Source organism: Antedon bifida, chromosome 9, assembly GCF_963402885.1.
Source record: "Antedon bifida chromosome 9, ecAntBifi1.1, whole genome shotgun sequence".
Lineage (NCBI taxonomy): Eukaryota > Metazoa > Echinodermata > Crinoidea > Comatulida > Antedonidae > Antedon > Antedon bifida.
In genome coordinates, this window is record NC_136234.1 from 13393802 (window position 1) to 13412558 (window position 18757).

An 18757-nucleotide genomic window follows, 5' to 3' on the forward strand; every position below is an offset into this window, starting at 1 on the left:
ATTCAACCAAAAATCCATTGACTGGCAGCTATTTTTTGCTTTAAATTACTGTTTTTTCAGGTAAATACATTTTTCCGATCTAATTTTTGGTCAAAGTGGATAACTATTATGTAACATTAAAATAGCATATTCAACAGAAACTTTGTTAATAATTGTTTTTTCAGGGGGGGACAATACATCTTTAAAGACAATCTACAAAACAAGTAATAAGAATGTAAAAGAATTTAATTTTTTAACCACAATATATTAACTCACGATCATTTAATAGTATAATAATAATATTATTTAAATAAACATAACATTACTCTATTATAAAATAAAACATTTATACCATAGTTTAGTTTTCATAAATTTTTTTAAATAATAAATGGATTAAAACTTAAATAAAATGTGTATTAAAGTAAATCTAACAAGGAATGTAAAGATAAGTGCATAATGAATCAAATTGTTCAGGCTATGTAAATTAACATTTCCCCAATCTGGTATTTTGTTAAAGTAAATGTAAAGCTCTGTCTACACTCCTATCAAACTTTATGTGCTCATATATGAACATGATGATGTCATATCACTACCATATTTGGGTATATCACTTTAGATATAGCATAAGAAATTCCAAAAACATGTTCAAATTATTTGCTATATTTCATAAGAACACCTATACAGTGATCCCATTGATATAAATTATTATTTTAATGTATTATTTTATTAATAAATAGATTCTAATAACTCACTAAAAATGATACCTGCAAGCTATCAAACATGGAATAACATATCTTAATTTTTAAAGCAAAATAATTTTCACAAGAAATTATTAAAAACAAATACTTAATATTCCCGGGATTCCTTTACCCTCGCATTTAAAGACAAATATTTACAATCATTTTTCTACATCAAAATTTAAATAAAATATCACGATGAAAAATAAAAAAGTACTTGATTAATAATTTTAGTTATAATAAAATAATTAACTAAGATTATAATAAGCATTTTGTTTAAATGAAAAATAAGGCAAGGAAACACTAGACAGAAGAAATAAGTTTTACATGAAAAATGAAAAACAGAAATGTCTCATCTACCTACTGCATCACATATTAATGTAAACATTTAGATTATTATTATTATAAAGATGAAACTATCAATTTTAAACGAAAAATGAAAGAAAATGAAAACAATACTACTGTAATTGTAAACCATAATTTAAAAACAAACATGTCAGCATCAGAATAAAAAGATGTCTTTCAAACATTGTCATGCTTCAGTGCACAGACTATCGACTAATGTAACAACCAGGAATCTAAAGGCCAACTCACAGAGCTTCGTAAAACAAGTCATCTTTAGTGCTGTCTGAGTTGCAGCGAGTCTTCTTGAGATAGCATCGGGCATAGTTTTTAGGTCATCCTAAATAGGTTAAACAAACAAGCGGCAATATTTAACACTAATAGCCAACCCCTATTCAGTATACAGGGGCGGAGAATATAGATTGAGGTGGGGGATAAATATTTCATAAATGATAAAAATAAAAATAGTCATTATTTTATTTTATATTTTATCCCTCGCCTAAATCCGCACCTGGTATATACCCTATAAAAATAAGTGTCCCCAAAGGTGTCCCCTTAAAGGGGTTCTACTAAATTATATATAATTTTAAAAAATATGTTTGTTTTTTATAGCTGTAAAGAACTTATCTAATTTCTTCTGAGTATCATTACAACTCCTAATAACATTGCTAAAATAGTTGCCAGGTATATATCCCAATATTGCCCAAATGTCTGCTCCATGTTTACATTTCTCCAGAAACCTGCATTCTGCAAGTAAATATAAAAATATGTAATTAAATATCATAACTCAATTATGTCAATTCACAATAGAACGAGTTATATTTTTATTTCAAAATATAGTTCACATTTTTTTGTCCCATAAAGTTTGATAGTGTATACAAAGATTTACCATTCTCTACCATTCAACTTACTATGAAAATGGTGATAAGAATACTTACGTCCTGAAAGTACTGTAAAGCATAAATAACAGCTAATTTAGCTAGTGCTAAGGTGACTGGTAGGTAGGCCTCAGCACTGCTATCAGCTGCCATATCATAGAACCGCTTTGCTAGGTGAATATCCTAAAAAGAATGATTAAATAATACCAATTATAAATAATTTAACATTGTGATATTGTACTACAAAGAAACAAGATGAATTACTAGTAACATTTGTTTTGCATGTTTCAATTTTCAAATGTATTAAAGACTCAAATTTGAGATTCTTCCTATTTAGGGGATACATTATGGGAACACTTTCATATGAAATTATGGGAACACTTTCATATGAAAAGAGTGACAATATATGTTTTAACACTAATGGTCAATCCCTATTCAGAGGACATCACTATAGGAGACATTTTGTTGAGTTCTGAAGGTGTTCTCTTAACCATTTGAAGACATGGCCCGTATATATAAGGGGTAATTTACTGTCCCAGGACGCGAGGCTATATGTACGGGTTCTTTTTGGAGCCACTGAATTAAAAATATATAATATAATAATTATTTAGCCAGTCCCTTGGGGTAGAAACCTCACGTCTTCAAAGGGTTAATAGGGATTCTACTGTATTTAGAGACAACAATAAATGTCTCTAATGACCAAAACTGTCAACTAAAACAATTATTGAAAGAGAAAGGTACAAAGGTCAATGTTAATAGGTCAATCTTTAATTGAAGGCCAGCAGAAGGTAGAACCACCAATCTGTTAAAGACCAAAGTTGCAAATTATAGCAATATTTGTATTCTTGTTAAATATTAGGTTTGAGACAACAAAAGGCTAAAGGTCAATAGGTCAATTCTTAATCACAAACACAATTAGACCAGCAGAAGGTGGAACCTTTAGCTGAGCCTGGAGAATTTTTCACTTCCCAGTGTGATGTCTTACTTGTTTTAGTCCTAGTCCTTGCTCATGCATATATCCTAAGTTGAACATGGCTTGCGGATTGTGCTGTTGCTCATACGCCAATCTATAGTGGTTTGCAGCAGCTTCGTAATCAATATCCGTGCCGTAACCATAGTAATGATAATCACCAAGTTTTACTCGTGCATTTGCATATCCTACATACACAAATATTACAAAAGAAAAACAGTGAGTGACACTAATATTAGCGAGAACTACTTTCGAGCTAAAATTTAGGAATCATAATTCATGATACGAGAAATACATTCTAGCTAAGCTAAGCTAGGAGTGGAGTTATTACAAGAAAAAAATTCCTGGCCGAAAGAAGATTTCAACTTGGATACAGTAGACAATCATTAAACCCACCCACTACAACTGACTAAAAATACAACTTTTATATCATTGTTGTGAGGCAAAATATACATTTTTTTTAAATTAATTAAATGTCACAATATTTTGTATTACCTTGAGCTGCAGCTCGTTGCCAATTCAACAGCGCCCTCTGATATGTTTCATTAACTCCAAATAAACTTGCTTCTCCTAACAAAAACAAATTGAAATGTTTGGTTTTTTTTCAGAATATTATAATTTTACATGAGATAACCTTTTAAAATACTGTGTTTATAGACATGATATGAGCATATATTATCAGAAACTATAAAGAGAAAATAGGATTCCAACGAGAGTTCATATGTACTGGTATAAAATATAAATTTACAGCACTCATAGGATTCTCCTGATGAAGACATGTGAAACGTGTTGAAAATTCAAGATATGTTGAATTTGTGCTGTTAAGTTTGTTTAAAAATCATTTATATTTAGAAAATAGGATCTTTGTTAAAAATAAAACATGATTTTTACCTCTATCTAGGATATATGCGACATTACTCTGCGCTACCTCGTATCCCAACTCTCCGAGAAAACTGTACTGCATCATTGCTGAATCAACTTCGCCATTTTTATAACTACTATGCGCATCCATCAACATCTCGGAAATACGCCCTCGCTCCGCAACATTTTTATACAGTTCCACAGCTGTGTGACACGATCGCATTATTCCAATACCTGATGCATGCATTTGAGCTAGGCTGTAGAACCCCATGATGTGGCCTGATTGTGACGCTAGGTTGAAGTACTTAAATGCCATTTTAAAGTCTATTTTGGTACCAATACCACTAAAGTACATCTTGCCTAGCTGCAGTTGAGCATCTACCCAGCCTTGATCAGCGGCTGTATTGAAATATTGGAATGCTCTCTGTTTATCCTAAAAAATGAAATAGAGTAGATTCTTAGCATTTGATTGGAGGTATTGGATGGTATCCAGTAAATATTATTATGTAATTAAGAGTGCAATTTTGTTATATGCGAGTGCAATTTCGCTATATGCGAGTGCAATTTTGTTATGCGAGTGCAATTTCATTATATGCATTTATAATAATAATAATAGTTAACAATAATTGTAAACATGTTAGATCTTTTATAACTAGCAAGATTGGCTATTGTTCTTACGTTGAATACTCCAGTAATGAAGGGAAGGACACTAACAGACTAAATCTAAATAAGATAATAACAGACAAACATCCTTTACCTGTTTCACACCACGGCCTAGAAGATAACTGGAGCCTAAGCCAAATTCACCAACTGGATTGCCTTGATCAGCTGCCATTTTGAAGTATTTGAAAGCAGTTGCATTGTCCTGTTTAACAACACTGCTGCCTTCAGAATACATCTAAAAAAGACATAAATAAATTGCCAGAAATTTAAATTAAAATAGAAGGGTTTGTAGAAAAATCACTCATGCATGCAATTTTAAATTTTTTTTTACTCAATAAAAAATATTGACCCTAGATTTTATCTAATTTATGTCAATTTGGTAATTTTTTAGACCTTATCTTTAAAATAACTACACTATTACTAAAATAATATCTATGAGGAGCTCTTTACAATAGGTTTCACAGTGCAGAGGAAAGTAGAAGAACAGTTTTGGAGAACTGATTTAAACGTTGATGAATGGTGTATATTATGAGGCAATAAAACCTAATTTTTGTTCTTACTTTTCCTAAATAAGCTTGAGCATTGGCATTGCCAGCTTCGGCTGCATTCCGAAAATACTCCAGAGCTCTCTGAAAAAAAAATGTATTATTTTTATTATTATTATTATTTATATAGAAAAAAATACCATCAAATTGTTTATCCAATACAAAATAAATTTAAAAGAGTTTATCCTGATTAAAATAAAATATTTAGTTCCAAAGACTAGATAACTTAAATTTATATACGACTACTATTGTCTGATCTAGTTACTTAAATGTATTTATTGTTTATTATTTGATACAATCATTACTAGTAGTTTGTTCTGTTAAAACCAGGCTTAAAGCTCTCGTGAGTTTATTTGGTTTTTCCAGGCTTGCTTTGCATCTATTATTATTATTTGATTAATCTAAATTAATTTGTATTATTTATCAAGTTTGATGCATTGTAAATAAAAACGTATGAATGAAAACGAATAAATGAATAAAAAATAAAAAACGTATACTGTATATTAATAGCACCTTTTAATAGTGCCTCCACACAAATACACTATTGTATATTTATGAATAAACCTTATGCAATTTATTAGTCAAAATAAAAAAAAATATTTAGATATAAAATATTGTTTTTAATAGTAGATGGACTTACATTATGATTTCTAGCAATTCCACGTCCACCTTGATAATTCAACTGACCTAAACCAACCTACAAGGAAAAAAACAAATTGTTGTTTTTATTTGATGGTAAATAAGGGATAATAATAAATAAGTTTAAATAAGTCTTTTCCTTTACCTGTGCTTGCACATCTCCTTTATCCGCAAGGAATTGATAATATTGAATAAGGTCATCATCCAAGAGGGCGCCATTACTACCTGGATTCTCTTGTTCGTCGAAAAGACGAACTCGTTGAACAATTCCCATCAAGCCTTTGGACACTTCCAATGCAACTGAAAGGTGGGGATAAAATTGAAATGTAAACTAGAAGGAATTTGTAAGAGCTATGTACAATTTATTAATAAATTTAAATGACTGGAGATGGTGTGGAGGATATGGGTGTTGGTTAAAGAATGCATCAAGGGTAGGCTGGTAGGTGGGGTTGGAACACAAGTGAGGTACAGGATGTCAAGGTCTCAATGACGACAATTCACCCATAGCCACAAGAGGAAAAGTTTAATCAGTGATTTACCAACATTTTATTCTGAATGAGGACATGCAAGAAAACTTGCATATTGGTGTGATAAACAGCGCACCTCAACATCAATATATCGTCCCTATTCTCCCAGCTTATACCAACTCACCTTTATCAGCAACCTTAGCATAGTAGACAAGAGCAGACTCGCAAGATTGAGTCACACCGATCCCAGACCAGTGTCTGTACCCCTATAAAATAAAACAAACATGTTTATCCTAAGTACAATACACGTGGGCAGTATGTTGTGTTCACCGTATCAATTAGCATATAATACATGCTATAGTGATTAATATGTTGATCCAGGAGCTTGCTACAAGCATGTCTTAACACAACAACTTCTAATAAGGATAATAATAATAAAAACATCTAAATACATGACATTATTTAATATTCCTTTGGGAGTAATGGGAATATATCTCCATCTCCAATTCTAAACACAAGTTTATCAATTCTTTCACTTTCCACACTCACCAAAAAAGAAATATTTCAATGTGACTTACCATCGCCATTTGTGCATAAATATCGTCCCCAAGGGCTCCAAATGTATAGTAGACAAGAGCCTTGGCTTGATTTGAGTCTGTGCTTATACCAGAAGTGTACATAAACCCAAGACCCTGTATAAAAAATCAACAAAATGAATAGTATAATGAATGTTTATGAGTTGGATAATGAGTGCCATTCAACAAATACAAAACATTCATTCATTCATCAGTGGGAAATTACTTCCATTTATTGTCATTTGCATGTAAAACATACATAGAAATTATGTTTGCTCTGAGATATACAAAACAGAAAAATTGAAAAACTAACAAAAACAATTAAGTGTCACATCACTCTCGTACGGTATACGTATTCAGTGCCTGAATGGCAGCTGGATAAAAGCAAAAAAAAACATCATTATTTGTTTTATATAACACACCTACTGTTATTCAATTTATCCATCATAAATCATTGACGAATGATAGGCCGGGAAGCCATTGCTCTAACTTTGGATGCAGAGTAGAACAGTTATGACAAGCTGAACGTGCATTAGAGTGCGTTAATTTGATATCACTTTTCTGTTAGGTAGGGCTTTTCTAAATGTGATGCGTAACTAAGCAATCAAATTGGAAGAATACAATCAGGTGTGTTATAATATAGCATATGTTTTAAAGTAAAACTCTGCTTGCCAAATTATGGCATTTTTGACAGTCCTATCAGCGTGAGAATGTCACCAATGTCTCTACATACCGCTTGTGCCTTCGGATTTCCTTCAGTGGCTGCCACTTGTAAGAGTTCCCACGCTAACGTCACATTCAAGGGTAGATGTCGACCAAACAACGATGCAAAGCCACACTTTACTTGAGAATCAGTGTCGTTCAGTTTTGCAGCTTCTAACATAATCTCATGGGCTCTGTTAAGAAGAAGTACATTATCAATACTATAATTAATAATATTAATATGCAAGTTCTTGTATAGCGCCGAATTCCAACGAATGGATCATTGCTCATGGCACTGTGGACTGATGTTACACTATTCAACTACATTCTTCTCCCCTAAGGGTCACGTATTATCAGTGCAGCCACTTTAAGGCGCTCTCATCTGTGCACAACACAGTGGCTGTGTGTTAACTAGTACACATGGGTAACCCTCTACTCGTCTCGAAAGATGTACTAGGTGCACACGAGCAATGTGTGTACACTAGACCTACGATTTAGAGTCCTTATCCGAGAAGACTTGTCCACCAGAACCATGGAGCGAGTGAGCCTCGAACCCTTGCTGATGTTATAAGGGTAATTAAGGAGTCTTAACGTAACTTTAAATTGGTATAGCTTTGGCAGGGCAAAATGTGTGAGGTGAAGAGTGTTGTCTGAGCTTAGGTGAAGTGGAGACAAACCCAGTGCAGAATATCAATTGTGATGTCTATGTATTTGCTGCTTAAAATATACAGGTGTCTATTTTATATTCTTTTCGACAGTATACACAAAAATATAAACAAAACAAAAAATATATTTATATATAAATATACAATGCCTAGGAGAGACAAAGCTGTCACCGGTAAGGTGTGTCTCTCCAAGATGTGTCTACAAGAAAGGAAGGAATAGAAGTCCATCATTGGAGTTTGTCAGAAAACCCTAGAGAAGATAAATAGTTCGTTCGACAGCTCATGTAATTTGCTCTTCTTGACAAAGCCTTTTGTTTTCACAATAGTGTCAGCGACATTTTAATTGAGCAAAACACTATCGACTAAACAATGAATAAGAATTAAAATTGATAAAATAAGAACTTACTTTGCTTCGCTGTTTTCATCTACATCGTCTCCAAACATTAATTCATTGGCTTCATCTAATATAGTTTCAACTGAAAGAAAATATGTATATTTTCAAACAATTTATATAAAAGTTCCACCTTTCATTTAGAAATTAGACACATAGAGCACAGGGTGACCCACCTTCATAGTCTTCCATCCAGCCTAAAGTTTATTCTACAGCCTTCCCCCACAGCCTAATTACACAACACAGCTCAATTACAACCACTGCCCTCTCCCCCAACACTCCCAAGAAACTGTTTACTATACCCACCCCTAGCCCAGTTCCATCCCTAGGACTACTAAAATCAATGTCTATGTAGCCGTAATGAATTGCATCAAGGCAATCTAACATGGCACTGAGCTTGCCTTGCCAAGATAGGAACACGTAACAGTCCTTTGATCTTATGCCTGGCTGCGACAAATACCAACAGTATTGTACTAAGTACATAATCTCTGCGGCGCAGTGTCTGTTATAGGGTTTGAAACTGATCCTTGTCGCAGCCACAGATAAACCCTTTAATTTCCGGAGCTCAGCGTCCTGTTGTTAGATTGTCTAGATTACATGTATGCATTTACCTTTTGCTCTTCTTTCTATTTCTTTTGGATCTAATATCTCTTCATTCTCTAAAAAAAACAAATTATCAATTTGAATAATTAAGGACGTCTGGATTTCATTAGGAGACAATCTTGTCTAGCATTATTGTAATAATTTATATCATATCAATTAAATTACAAATTGATAACATCTAAAGCCTTATCTAGATTTCTTATCGGTACAGAGCATATTGTGCAGCAGATGTTGTGTATGTAATAATATTATGCAACAATAATGCAATACCATAGAGCAACACTAAAAAAAAGAAGGTACATTTACTTTAGGAATTGATTCAATGGGTGCAGAGTGGACATGTTATTGTTACCTATGTTTTAAACTGTTCAAACATTCATTGACCTTGATTCTAAAAGTCCCTTGAAAAAATAATTCTTAACAATTTTTTGTTGAAAATGCCATTTAAATGTCACATAAAAGTAATCTAATTTGACCAAAAATTGGATCGGAAAAAATGTATTTAAGTAAAAAAACTGTAATTTAAAGCAAAAAAATAGGCAAATTGGCTGCCACCCAATGGGTTTTTGGTTGAATTTAACCATTTATTTGTCATTTTATTTCAAGTGAAAAGAGTTTTTTTTCTACGGAAGTTAAAGTAATAACCTATTAAAATTCTACCAAAATGCTTTCACTCAACAACTTGTTCACTGATCTAACTGTTATTAACTTATTCTTTGATAAATCAAGGCAATCTAACAACAGGATGCTGAGCTCCGGAGATCAAAGGGTTTATCTGTGGTTGCGACACGATCAGTTCCACGCCACTTTAACAGACACCGCGCCGTGGAGAATATGTACATTAGTACAGTACTGTGGTATTTGTCGCAGCTAGATGTAAGATCAAAGGACTCTTACGAGTTCCTATCTTGGCAAAGAGAGCTCAGTGACCTGTTGTTAGATTGCCTTGGATAAACTGAATATTTTTCAGAATATAGAAAAGAGCATCTTAAAAAATAAACTTACCACTATCTTTTAGTGGAGGTTGAGATGTTGGTTTTGGATCTTGCAGTAACTGACGTGATGGAATACTTAGTAATTTCAGACTAGGGTAATCATCAACATCATCAGTGTGTTCATCAAAGTCCGCAGATCCTGACCGATCAACAGTTGCTCTTTTCCCACCATTTGAACCCTGTGTTGCTTTAGACTGTGGATCTGAAAATGTCAGTTTTGAATCATCTGGTACTCCTTGTTGATGTGCTCTTTGTTTCTCCTCAAATAGCTCTAATAGTTCCTCTTGTAATTGTGGATTCACTATTTTTTCAATCTCCTGTCTTAGTTTTAGATCTCTCTGCTGTTGTTGCCCTTGTTGCTGTTGTAATGGTTGTTTCTGTTGTACTGGTTGTTGCCCTTGTTGCGGTTGCACTGGCCGTTGCCCTTGTTGCTGTTGTAATGGTTGTTGCTGTTGTAATGGTTGTTTCTGTTGTACTGGTTGTTGCCCTTGTTGCGGTTGCACTGGCCGTTGCCCTTGTTGCTGTTGTAATGGTTGTTGCTGTTGTAATGGTTGTTTCTGTTGTACTGGTTGTTGCCCTTGTTTCTGTTGTACTGGTTGTTGCCCTTGTTGCTGTTGTACTGGTTGTTGCCCTTGTTGCTGTTGTACTGGTTGTTGCCCTTGTTGCTGTTGTACTGCTACTGGTTGTTGCCCTTGTTGCTGTTGTAATGGTTGTTGCCCTTGTTGCTGTTGCGCTGGCCGTTGCCCTTGCTGCGGTTGTACTGATTGTTGCCCTGGTTGCTGTTGCCCTGGTTGCTGTTGTACTGGTTGTTGCCCTTGTTGCTGTTGTACTGGTTGTTGCCCTTGTTGCTGTTGTACTGGTTGTTGTCCTTGTTGCTGTTGTACTGGTTGTGGATTTATTTGTTGTTGTGTTTGTTGATTTATATGTTGTGCTTGGCGTTGTGCTTCATATAGTTGCTGTAATCGGAGTGCTTCTTTATTTATGATTGGTTCATTTTTGTCTTGCTTATTATGTGGGTTTATATTAACATTGTTTTGTTCAACATTTGATTTTGCATCGGTTTCAGTTTGTTTGTTTCCTTCTTTGTTGTCTCCATTGGGATTACTTAAGTCAGCACCTAATGTAATAAGGTCATAATAAGTAGCATTATAACAGGCTATATAATTTCACAATCATAATTAATGGAAATAAAATAGGCCTAGGCTAGGCCTATATTAATATTATTTATATTGGTATTATTTAATATTAAATAGGCCTAGGCCTAATAATATACTACTATTACAATAAATAGGCCTAGACTAGGCTAGGCCTACCTAGGCTTAAATAAATCAATGATGCATTGTACTTACCAGCTAATACAAAACCTACAAAAATAACTGAAGAACAACATAAAATCGCGTTTCTTGTTTTCATGTTTGAAAATACATAACCTAGGCCAGGCTAGGATAGCCCAACACTAAATATTGTTCACTTTTAGGCCTACTGAAGGCTTCTTCGTTCAGACGATACTGCGGGTTTGATGTGTGCCGTGTGTACGATCCCAGCCTAGCATAAGCGATGATTATAGCCTCATTAAACTTGACTATGCTAGGCTGAGAGTTCTAAAAAATAACGCACAGTAAATCTAGCAATTTAAATAAATAAAATCACAGTGTTTGTTCGTATTTGTAGGTCCTCTCCTTTTTCGGAGAACTGATTTTGGATAACTTTTTGTACAGGACGGACTCGGAGATTTCTTCAGAGATGAAATTGTAATATACCGCCCTCAACTACAATAACGACACGTATCTTTATTGTATAACAAGGTGGGACAAAAACAGACATCTTCTTCACTTATCTCTCCTCCATCTATCAATGTACAATTCATCCATCCATCAGTCTATATAATTATATTCATACATCCCTCTGTCTGTCAATTCATCAATCAATTCATCCTTTTCATTCAACTGTCCAACCACTTCTCTTAAATACTATCTGTCAAAATTATTCAATTCCTTTATTCTTTCATTCATCCATATGATGGGACTTTGGTAACTATTTAACAAGGAAAATGAAATCATTTATCAAGTATCTAGTATCAAATTGTATGACGTTTTTGATTGAGGAGCTGAGGTGAAAACATGTGGTAATAGGGTATGTCGCAGGGTTCTGTGGAGGGGTGGAGATAACAATATAGTGTTACCCTGGCAAAATATCTTTACCGATATGTACATTCAAAGCAACTTTAATTTGTCCTGCAATTTCCTCTGCTCCACCCAAATTGTTATAATCTTCTTTTCAAACTGCCTCGTTTTGAGATTTAAAAAGCATGTAACACACAAAAGACACATAATAAAAACATTCAACATTCTTCAAGATCAGTAATCTTTAATATTAATTTGTGAAGCAGTATGATCGTAACAAAGCCGTTAAAATAAAAACAATAATCGTTACAGTTATCTAATACAGTAGATCGTCATCGTAAATAGCTGCTTGGCTTTGTCGCATCATCATACGTGTACGACAACGACAAAACGGCCAAAGCTACAGAACATTAGTACAACATGCAAATCAATGAATTCCGTAGAAAATTAAAAATTCCTCGCATACACTCTGCAAACTTGACTGCTATACATAAACATATATATAAATATATATATATTATATAAATATATACAAATGTATTTATGTATTTATATAAATGAAATTACAGAACCAAGAATAAGATATGTTGTACTGTATTACAATACACATTTCCTCTTATATACGTGATTCTGAACTTTCATTCAACTCATATCATCATATATAGTTAGGCATATTATATAATTTACATAATATACATCATATATATTAACATGGGCCTATACAACTAATACATAATCACGATATTTTTATCAATAATTATACATGAATTGTATATTTATATGTAACATTTATAAATTACATTTTCAATACTTTGTATTGTCGGGTACCTGAGAAAACTAAAATGCCTATAGACATATTATAAGAACTGGACCATCAACTAGGTGACAGAATAATGGGCACGACTTCTAACTGGTGCACCTGATGGCCGATTTGATGCAGCCATATTGGGCAGTCTCTCTACATTGTGATTGCATTTGTGTTGGCAGTCTAGTTCTTATAATATGTCTTCGAAAATGCCACTAAGTGCCTGTACTTAATAATGGCGTAATGCTGAAGATATGAAATTAATGCAACTTATGATCACTCTAAATAACATAGTGCATTTGAATAACTGTTTATCAGATGGCAGATTACATTTCAATACATACTCACAGTATCAATTTCATTGGTAAATTAAACTCTATTCAAGTGTACAAAATGTGATTACATTTGTCAACTATATTTGAAACGTAGCAACGTATGTTACCATATTCGGTGAGAATTATCAAGCAATGCTGTAACAGTATCATGACTAGTGACAATAAACAAACTGCAGTATCATGCTAGCTGACAGTAACAGGGCCATACCATAGCACACATCTCCTAAATATTAAGTTACACCTAACTCTCTAAATAACCTCTCACTATACAAAATATACAAACGACCATGCTGGGATTTGAACCCCGGTCTTCAGATTAGAAAGCTAAAGCATCAAACAATCAACAATTTCTGGCTGGCACTTTTGATAAACAGGCTACTGAATAGTGTTATCTAATATGAGATGATGTTTGCTGTCATGAGACACAAAACTGTACACTGTTTATTGTCACCAGACATGATACTGCATACTGCATGCATCAATTGATTAATTTCAAATATATGGAGAATATACTGCATTATTAACATGGACAAAACATAGCAGTAAACATGGATTCTGACTTTCTGGGCCAGCCTAAGGTCCTGTTTTGGGAGGGTTAAAGGTACGTCATTCTGTTTCACAATGAAGAGGTGTACTTTTTTATTCCTTCTTTAACAGTACAATATTACAGTACATTCTAGTTCATAACCTTACATTTTTTGGCGAGAGTTTCTTCTAATATATTTTAGTCAGAAAGAGGGTTGTGCGTCTATGACGAGTTGACAATGTGTAAGGCACTACATATCCAGTATGATTATGTATTGAATTTACGTTGATAGATCAATCAATCAATTCATTCAGTTTATCAAATATTAAAATGTAAGTACCACAAAATAATAAGCATTTTAAGGAAACCTTAATGACATCACAGCAAATATATTTAAAAAGAAAACAATTTACTAAAAAAATTGCTTTTCAAAACAGTGTACCCTTATAAATATCTATGCATGTTTTAATAACACGCAAGGGAAACCCCCTACCCTATATCCTCTATAGTGATTGGCTGAATTAACTTCTTTAATTAATTCAAATATACAACAATAATAACCAACACACTATGGATTTCTTTAGTCTTGCGTACTAATTACAATGCCAGTATACGACCATAGAACACGTCTAAAAGAAAAATCAACACGCATGTACTCCATAACATCTTTAGCTAAAATCTACCAAATGCTGACATATTTTACACAATCTATATCATACACAAATAAATTCTTATTCATTGACCTACAAATAAATAAAAATATATATACAATAAATTAACATATAACAAACAAAATCAGTGAAATAAACTGCAACGTGTTCAGCGCCAGGTCTTATTTATACTACTACATAATCACTTTCTTTTTATTTAAATGTTTAGTAATATTTATTATTTAACACACCAATTAATTTGAAAAGGATTGAATGGGGGAGAGAATTTGATTTCACAACATCCATATTCGAAGGGACTTGGATAGCTCCATTGAGAAACCAGCAGGGGCCCATATGTTTATTATAAGCATTGATATTGATATAGAATTCATTATTAAGTCAATATAACCGACATGCTATATGCCTTTTACCATGAGATTAATTAACTTAATTAACTGTTTCTTTGTTTTATCTGGAAAGATTGAGACTTGCTCTTCCCGGTTTTCATATACAATTATCTTTACATACATGTGGTCGCATGATCTATGCACAGATGAGTATCACTGACTGATCTAAAAGATCTATATTGTACTTCAGTCAGAAGACAAGACATCATTGTCAACTTCTTTCACATGTGTGAGTCCAAGTTGACTGACCGGTTTAACTACCACCGCCACAGATGAATATGCTAATTATCTTTTGAATATTCATGAACTGTCACCTTTAAAACATTGCTACTGGTCTTTGAAACATAAACTTACGTGTAGTTTTTTGGTATGATAGGGCGCAATTATTAACAGCAAACAGCGTTCTGTAGATAATATGATACACATGCCAGAATGTTTAATATAGATGTAAATTTCCATAGAGTACCAGGATATATGCTTATGTAGACAAATACATGTCATAGTTCAATTATCAAAGTGCTTTTCAGAAGTCATCCAAACGAAATCATTATCAAACGGTTATGTTGTATGTATACAGCTACCTCTATAATTTCTGGGCACAAAACGTTTCCATTAAATCAACTTAAACGAAACAACATGCATATAAGACTTGGTAGATGTGTAGTCATTATTCCAGGCATCTAAAAATAATTTTAGTGAATACAGAATAATGTAATCCTTAGTAGTGGGATATGCAACTGTATGCATTAGTTTGTTTTGCTTGCCACGACACACTCTAACATGTACAACACGATCCACCATGTTAAGCGTAATGCGTAATTATGTATGAATTCTTTGGAACAGCGCAGATACTCAGATTGCAATCGTTTCAAGACAGTATTACCTCCAATTATTTAAAACATGTTTATACATACACTGTACTATGACGAAATAAATTGATTGGAGAGGGGTGGGATTTGAAGACATGGGTTATATTACACTGGTTTCGTTCCTGTCCATGGGAAGGAAAATGTTGTGTTTAAAAATACACAGTGTGTCTATGAGACTGCCTTAATGGACATGTCATTAAGTGCTTGTAGGTGTGTCATGGGTTTCCCTTTACCCTATGGGAAGGGGTTCCCTAAGGTATGGGAAGGGTAAACCCAACAACATGCTCTGCAATCAACTGCCAAGCAAACACATCCATTATTTGGCATTAGAATTCGCTTTGTTATTCATCTCCAATTTGCTTAGTTTTTTCCAAAGTTCATCTCTATCTTTTTCTTTTTTCTTCTCTCTGAAAGAAACAATAAATATACATATGAATAGATGACAGTATTTAATGTAATTTAATTGTGTTGATTACTAAGGTAGTAAAATGTTTGTAGAAATGACTTCAATCTTAATTTAGACCTTTTGAATTATTATTATCATGAATAAAGTCATGTGGGAATCAGTTTGCAAAGAAAGGCCTGCGTGGTGTGGTGTTTTGAAAAATCAATTCAATTCAATTCATCTTTTATTGGTCTAATTTGTATAAAAATAAAAATCTTTGATAATACACTGCAGTTAAAATACAGCTACAATGTTAAAAACAATAAAAAAGTACAGACAATATTTAAAAGTTATAAAAATAATTTGTATATATAATCATAAAAGCATTTAGAATTTTTGAAAAGTGCTGTGTTGTACGACATGTTCCCTGACTGTCCTATTTAATTAAATAGAACAATTATAAAAGTCTTTAAATCATGAAAATATTCTTCCATTTTAACCCATATAAACATTAATTATTTGTATACTCTGGTGATGAGTGTAAAGCTCTGTCTACACTATCAAACTTTATGTGACAAAAAATTTGATGTGCCCATATATGGACATGATGATGTCATATCACTACCATATTTGGGCATATCACTACCATATTTGGGCATATCACTACCATGTTTGGGTACATCACACTTTTTTTGTCAAACTAGTTTGATAGTGTTGACAGAGCTTTACACACATCACACACTAGAATGCTAGCTGAAATTTGTAATTCATATTTCTAGAATGTTCTAATGACTTACTTTTGTCGGTCCAACTTGTAATTTGCCGTTAATTCATCAAATAGTTTACTATGCATTTCCATAAAAGTTTTGAGCACATTGTAAACCAAGGCCACTATTGTCCTAAAAATAAATAAATGCAACAAAATCAGTAGAAATAACTTATTAGGAGAAACTGAACAAAAATAAATATATGTAAAATAGATTTTAATATATCCATGATATCTCAACTTGGAAAAGTAAAATATTGAGAGAATTTATGAAAGTATAGCCAAACAAAAGAGGGTACTATATTATTTGAATACATCAAACGATACAGGGTGATATAAAATAAATAAATTGTAGGCATCAAATCTATAGTAAAGAGTGGATATGCCAGATGTGGCAAAGGTGGAAATGTGTTGAGAAACACATTTTTTTCTTTAGTTAGGCTAGGGTTGGACTAACCATTAGAATGCTAACTCATATTCAGGGGAAAAATGGCAAAAGGCTTCCTACTTTCTAGGAGTTTATCAGATAGTCTATATTGTTTTGACTACTCTTAACTCCCTTTGTAACAAAAAAACCACAGTGCTGATTTTGCCATTTTTCCTCTAACTGAGCCGAAATTAATTTGAAAACAATATAATAATAATATCCTGGAATTATATAGCGCCTAATGTTGTGAACCTCTAAGCGCTGTACATAATAGGGATTCCAAGCGTGCCAAAAAAAAACAAAATTAAGGGGATATGCCCTCGTCGCTAAGAAGGGATCAGTCTAATTGAACCCCGGTCAGCACCAGTTGTGTCTCGGTCATTCCGAACTCAAAAGCAGTTTAACCGTTGCACTTACTGATTCCAATGTTCCTTTGATATCCTATAGAGACTTGGGAACATAATTGGCATTACAACGTTAGAATTCTCTTCAATCAGACTGAGTACATACTCATTATTCCAAAAGTATAATGCACGTTCAGCAACCTAAAAGAGATCATAATACTATGTTATAATTATTTATTCATATAGCCTCTTCAGTCAAAGACTGTTCTCCCAGAGGGCTCAGTAATGATAAGTGGCTGTGTGTATACTAGTACACTGGGGTAACTCGAACCTTACTCGTCTCAAAAGATGTACTAAGTCCTTTAAAGCGCACATGTGTACACTGGACCTACGGTTTATAGTCCTTATCTGAGAATATTCGTTCTACCACCAGAACCGTGGCCAGAGTGAGCCTCGAACCCTTGCCAATATTATGGCCATGTTATTACAGTTCCACTGTCTTAACCACTCGGCCACTGGAAAAGTATCTTGAGATGAGAGCATGTATTATTGCACTAAGAAATTTAAAGCATCTTGTTAATTTAATATGTATACGTTAAATTATAAGCAATTATGTTTATTTTCTATGGACTAAGAATTAAAAGATTGTTTGAACGGAAACAAAACGAAAAGCATACATGGGTAAGAAATGTCCTTGACATGACAAACAATCTACACACTGACAAAAGTGCTTGAGTGAAGGGGGCGCCATGCAGCCTAGCATTTAAGATAATATCTAGCCTACACAGCACTTACAGATAACAGAGAAAGAAGCATTATTTGTCTGTGTTTAATGTGAGTGAAGCCAGTGTCAGTCAAAACACATATATGATGGTTGAGCAAAAAGGTTCTTGAGGTTGGTGCTTACCACACTATCAACATGCCATTTCACAATAAACAAAAATATTTTGCTCTGCATGTGAAACTGTTAATCTATCCTACACATGTTTAACTCTTTGAATAATGGGGCAAGAAATACTACTACTCTACCTTCAACATGAGTGAGTTTGGTGTCACTAAGCCTAGGTTTTAAGTTATCTAGTCTGCACAGGGCATTTAACTCATCAAA

The 18757-nt window shown here is 33.4% G+C and overlaps 2 protein-coding genes across 3 annotated transcripts in view; both read right to left on the minus strand.

Moving 5' to 3' along the window:
* Window positions 1-207: 207 nt before the first annotated feature.
* Window positions 208-11755, minus strand: LOC144851501 (protein sel-1 homolog 1-like). 2 transcript variants are annotated; one of them, XM_078709006.1, is made up of 18 exons: window positions 11362-11755; window positions 10816-11129; window positions 10633-10650; window positions 10023-10596; window positions 9026-9073; window positions 8430-8499; window positions 7390-7552; window positions 6660-6773; window positions 6266-6347; window positions 5760-5914; window positions 5616-5672; window positions 4991-5059; window positions 4525-4665; window positions 3798-4200; window positions 3402-3476; window positions 2922-3094; window positions 1997-2119; window positions 208-1805 (listed from the first exon to the last, which is right to left on the minus strand). In XM_078709006.1, exons 1-18 carry the CDS (start codon window positions 11423-11425, stop codon window positions 1686-1688), a joined length of 2763 nt encoding a protein of 920 aa, XP_078565132.1. In that variant the 5' UTR covers window positions 11426-11755; the 3' UTR covers window positions 208-1685. The 2 variants fall into 2 exon arrangements, with proteins under 2 accessions (XP_078565132.1, XP_078565131.1); XM_078709005.1 differs by having other exon boundaries at window positions 10023-11129.
* A 1899-nt stretch (window positions 11756-13654) lies between these two features.
* Window positions 13655-18757, minus strand: part of LOC144852154 (serine/threonine-protein phosphatase 2A 56 kDa regulatory subunit epsilon isoform-like) — a 47129-nt gene continuing 42026 nt past the window's right edge. Inside the window, exons 12-14 of the mRNA XM_078709900.1 lie at window positions 17723-17850; window positions 16910-17011; window positions 13655-16134 (exon numbers count right to left, since the gene is read on the minus strand). Coding sequence (XP_078566026.1) covers window positions 16044-16134; window positions 16910-17011; window positions 17723-17850 — 321 coding nt within the window. The 3' untranslated portion in view covers window positions 13655-16043. The remainder of the gene's footprint in view (window positions 16135-16909; window positions 17012-17722; window positions 17851-18757) is intronic.

What these genes read in the sequence shown, in the direction of transcription:
- LOC144851501 (XM_078709005.1), bottom strand. Translation starts at nt 11,425, where the DNA reads ATGAAAACAAGAAACGCGATTTTATGTTGTTCTTCAGTTATTTTTGTA. An exon ending in TTTATGCACAAATGGCGATG is followed by an intron (nt 6,348 to 6,659) that starts GTAAGTCACATT and finishes TTTATTTTATAG; the next exon opens with GGGTACAGACACTGGTCTGG. An exon ending in TGCTAAGGTTGCTGATAAAG is followed by an intron (nt 5,915 to 6,265) that starts GTGAGTTGGTAT and finishes CCCACCTTTCAG; the next exon opens with TTGCATTGGAAGTGTCCAAA.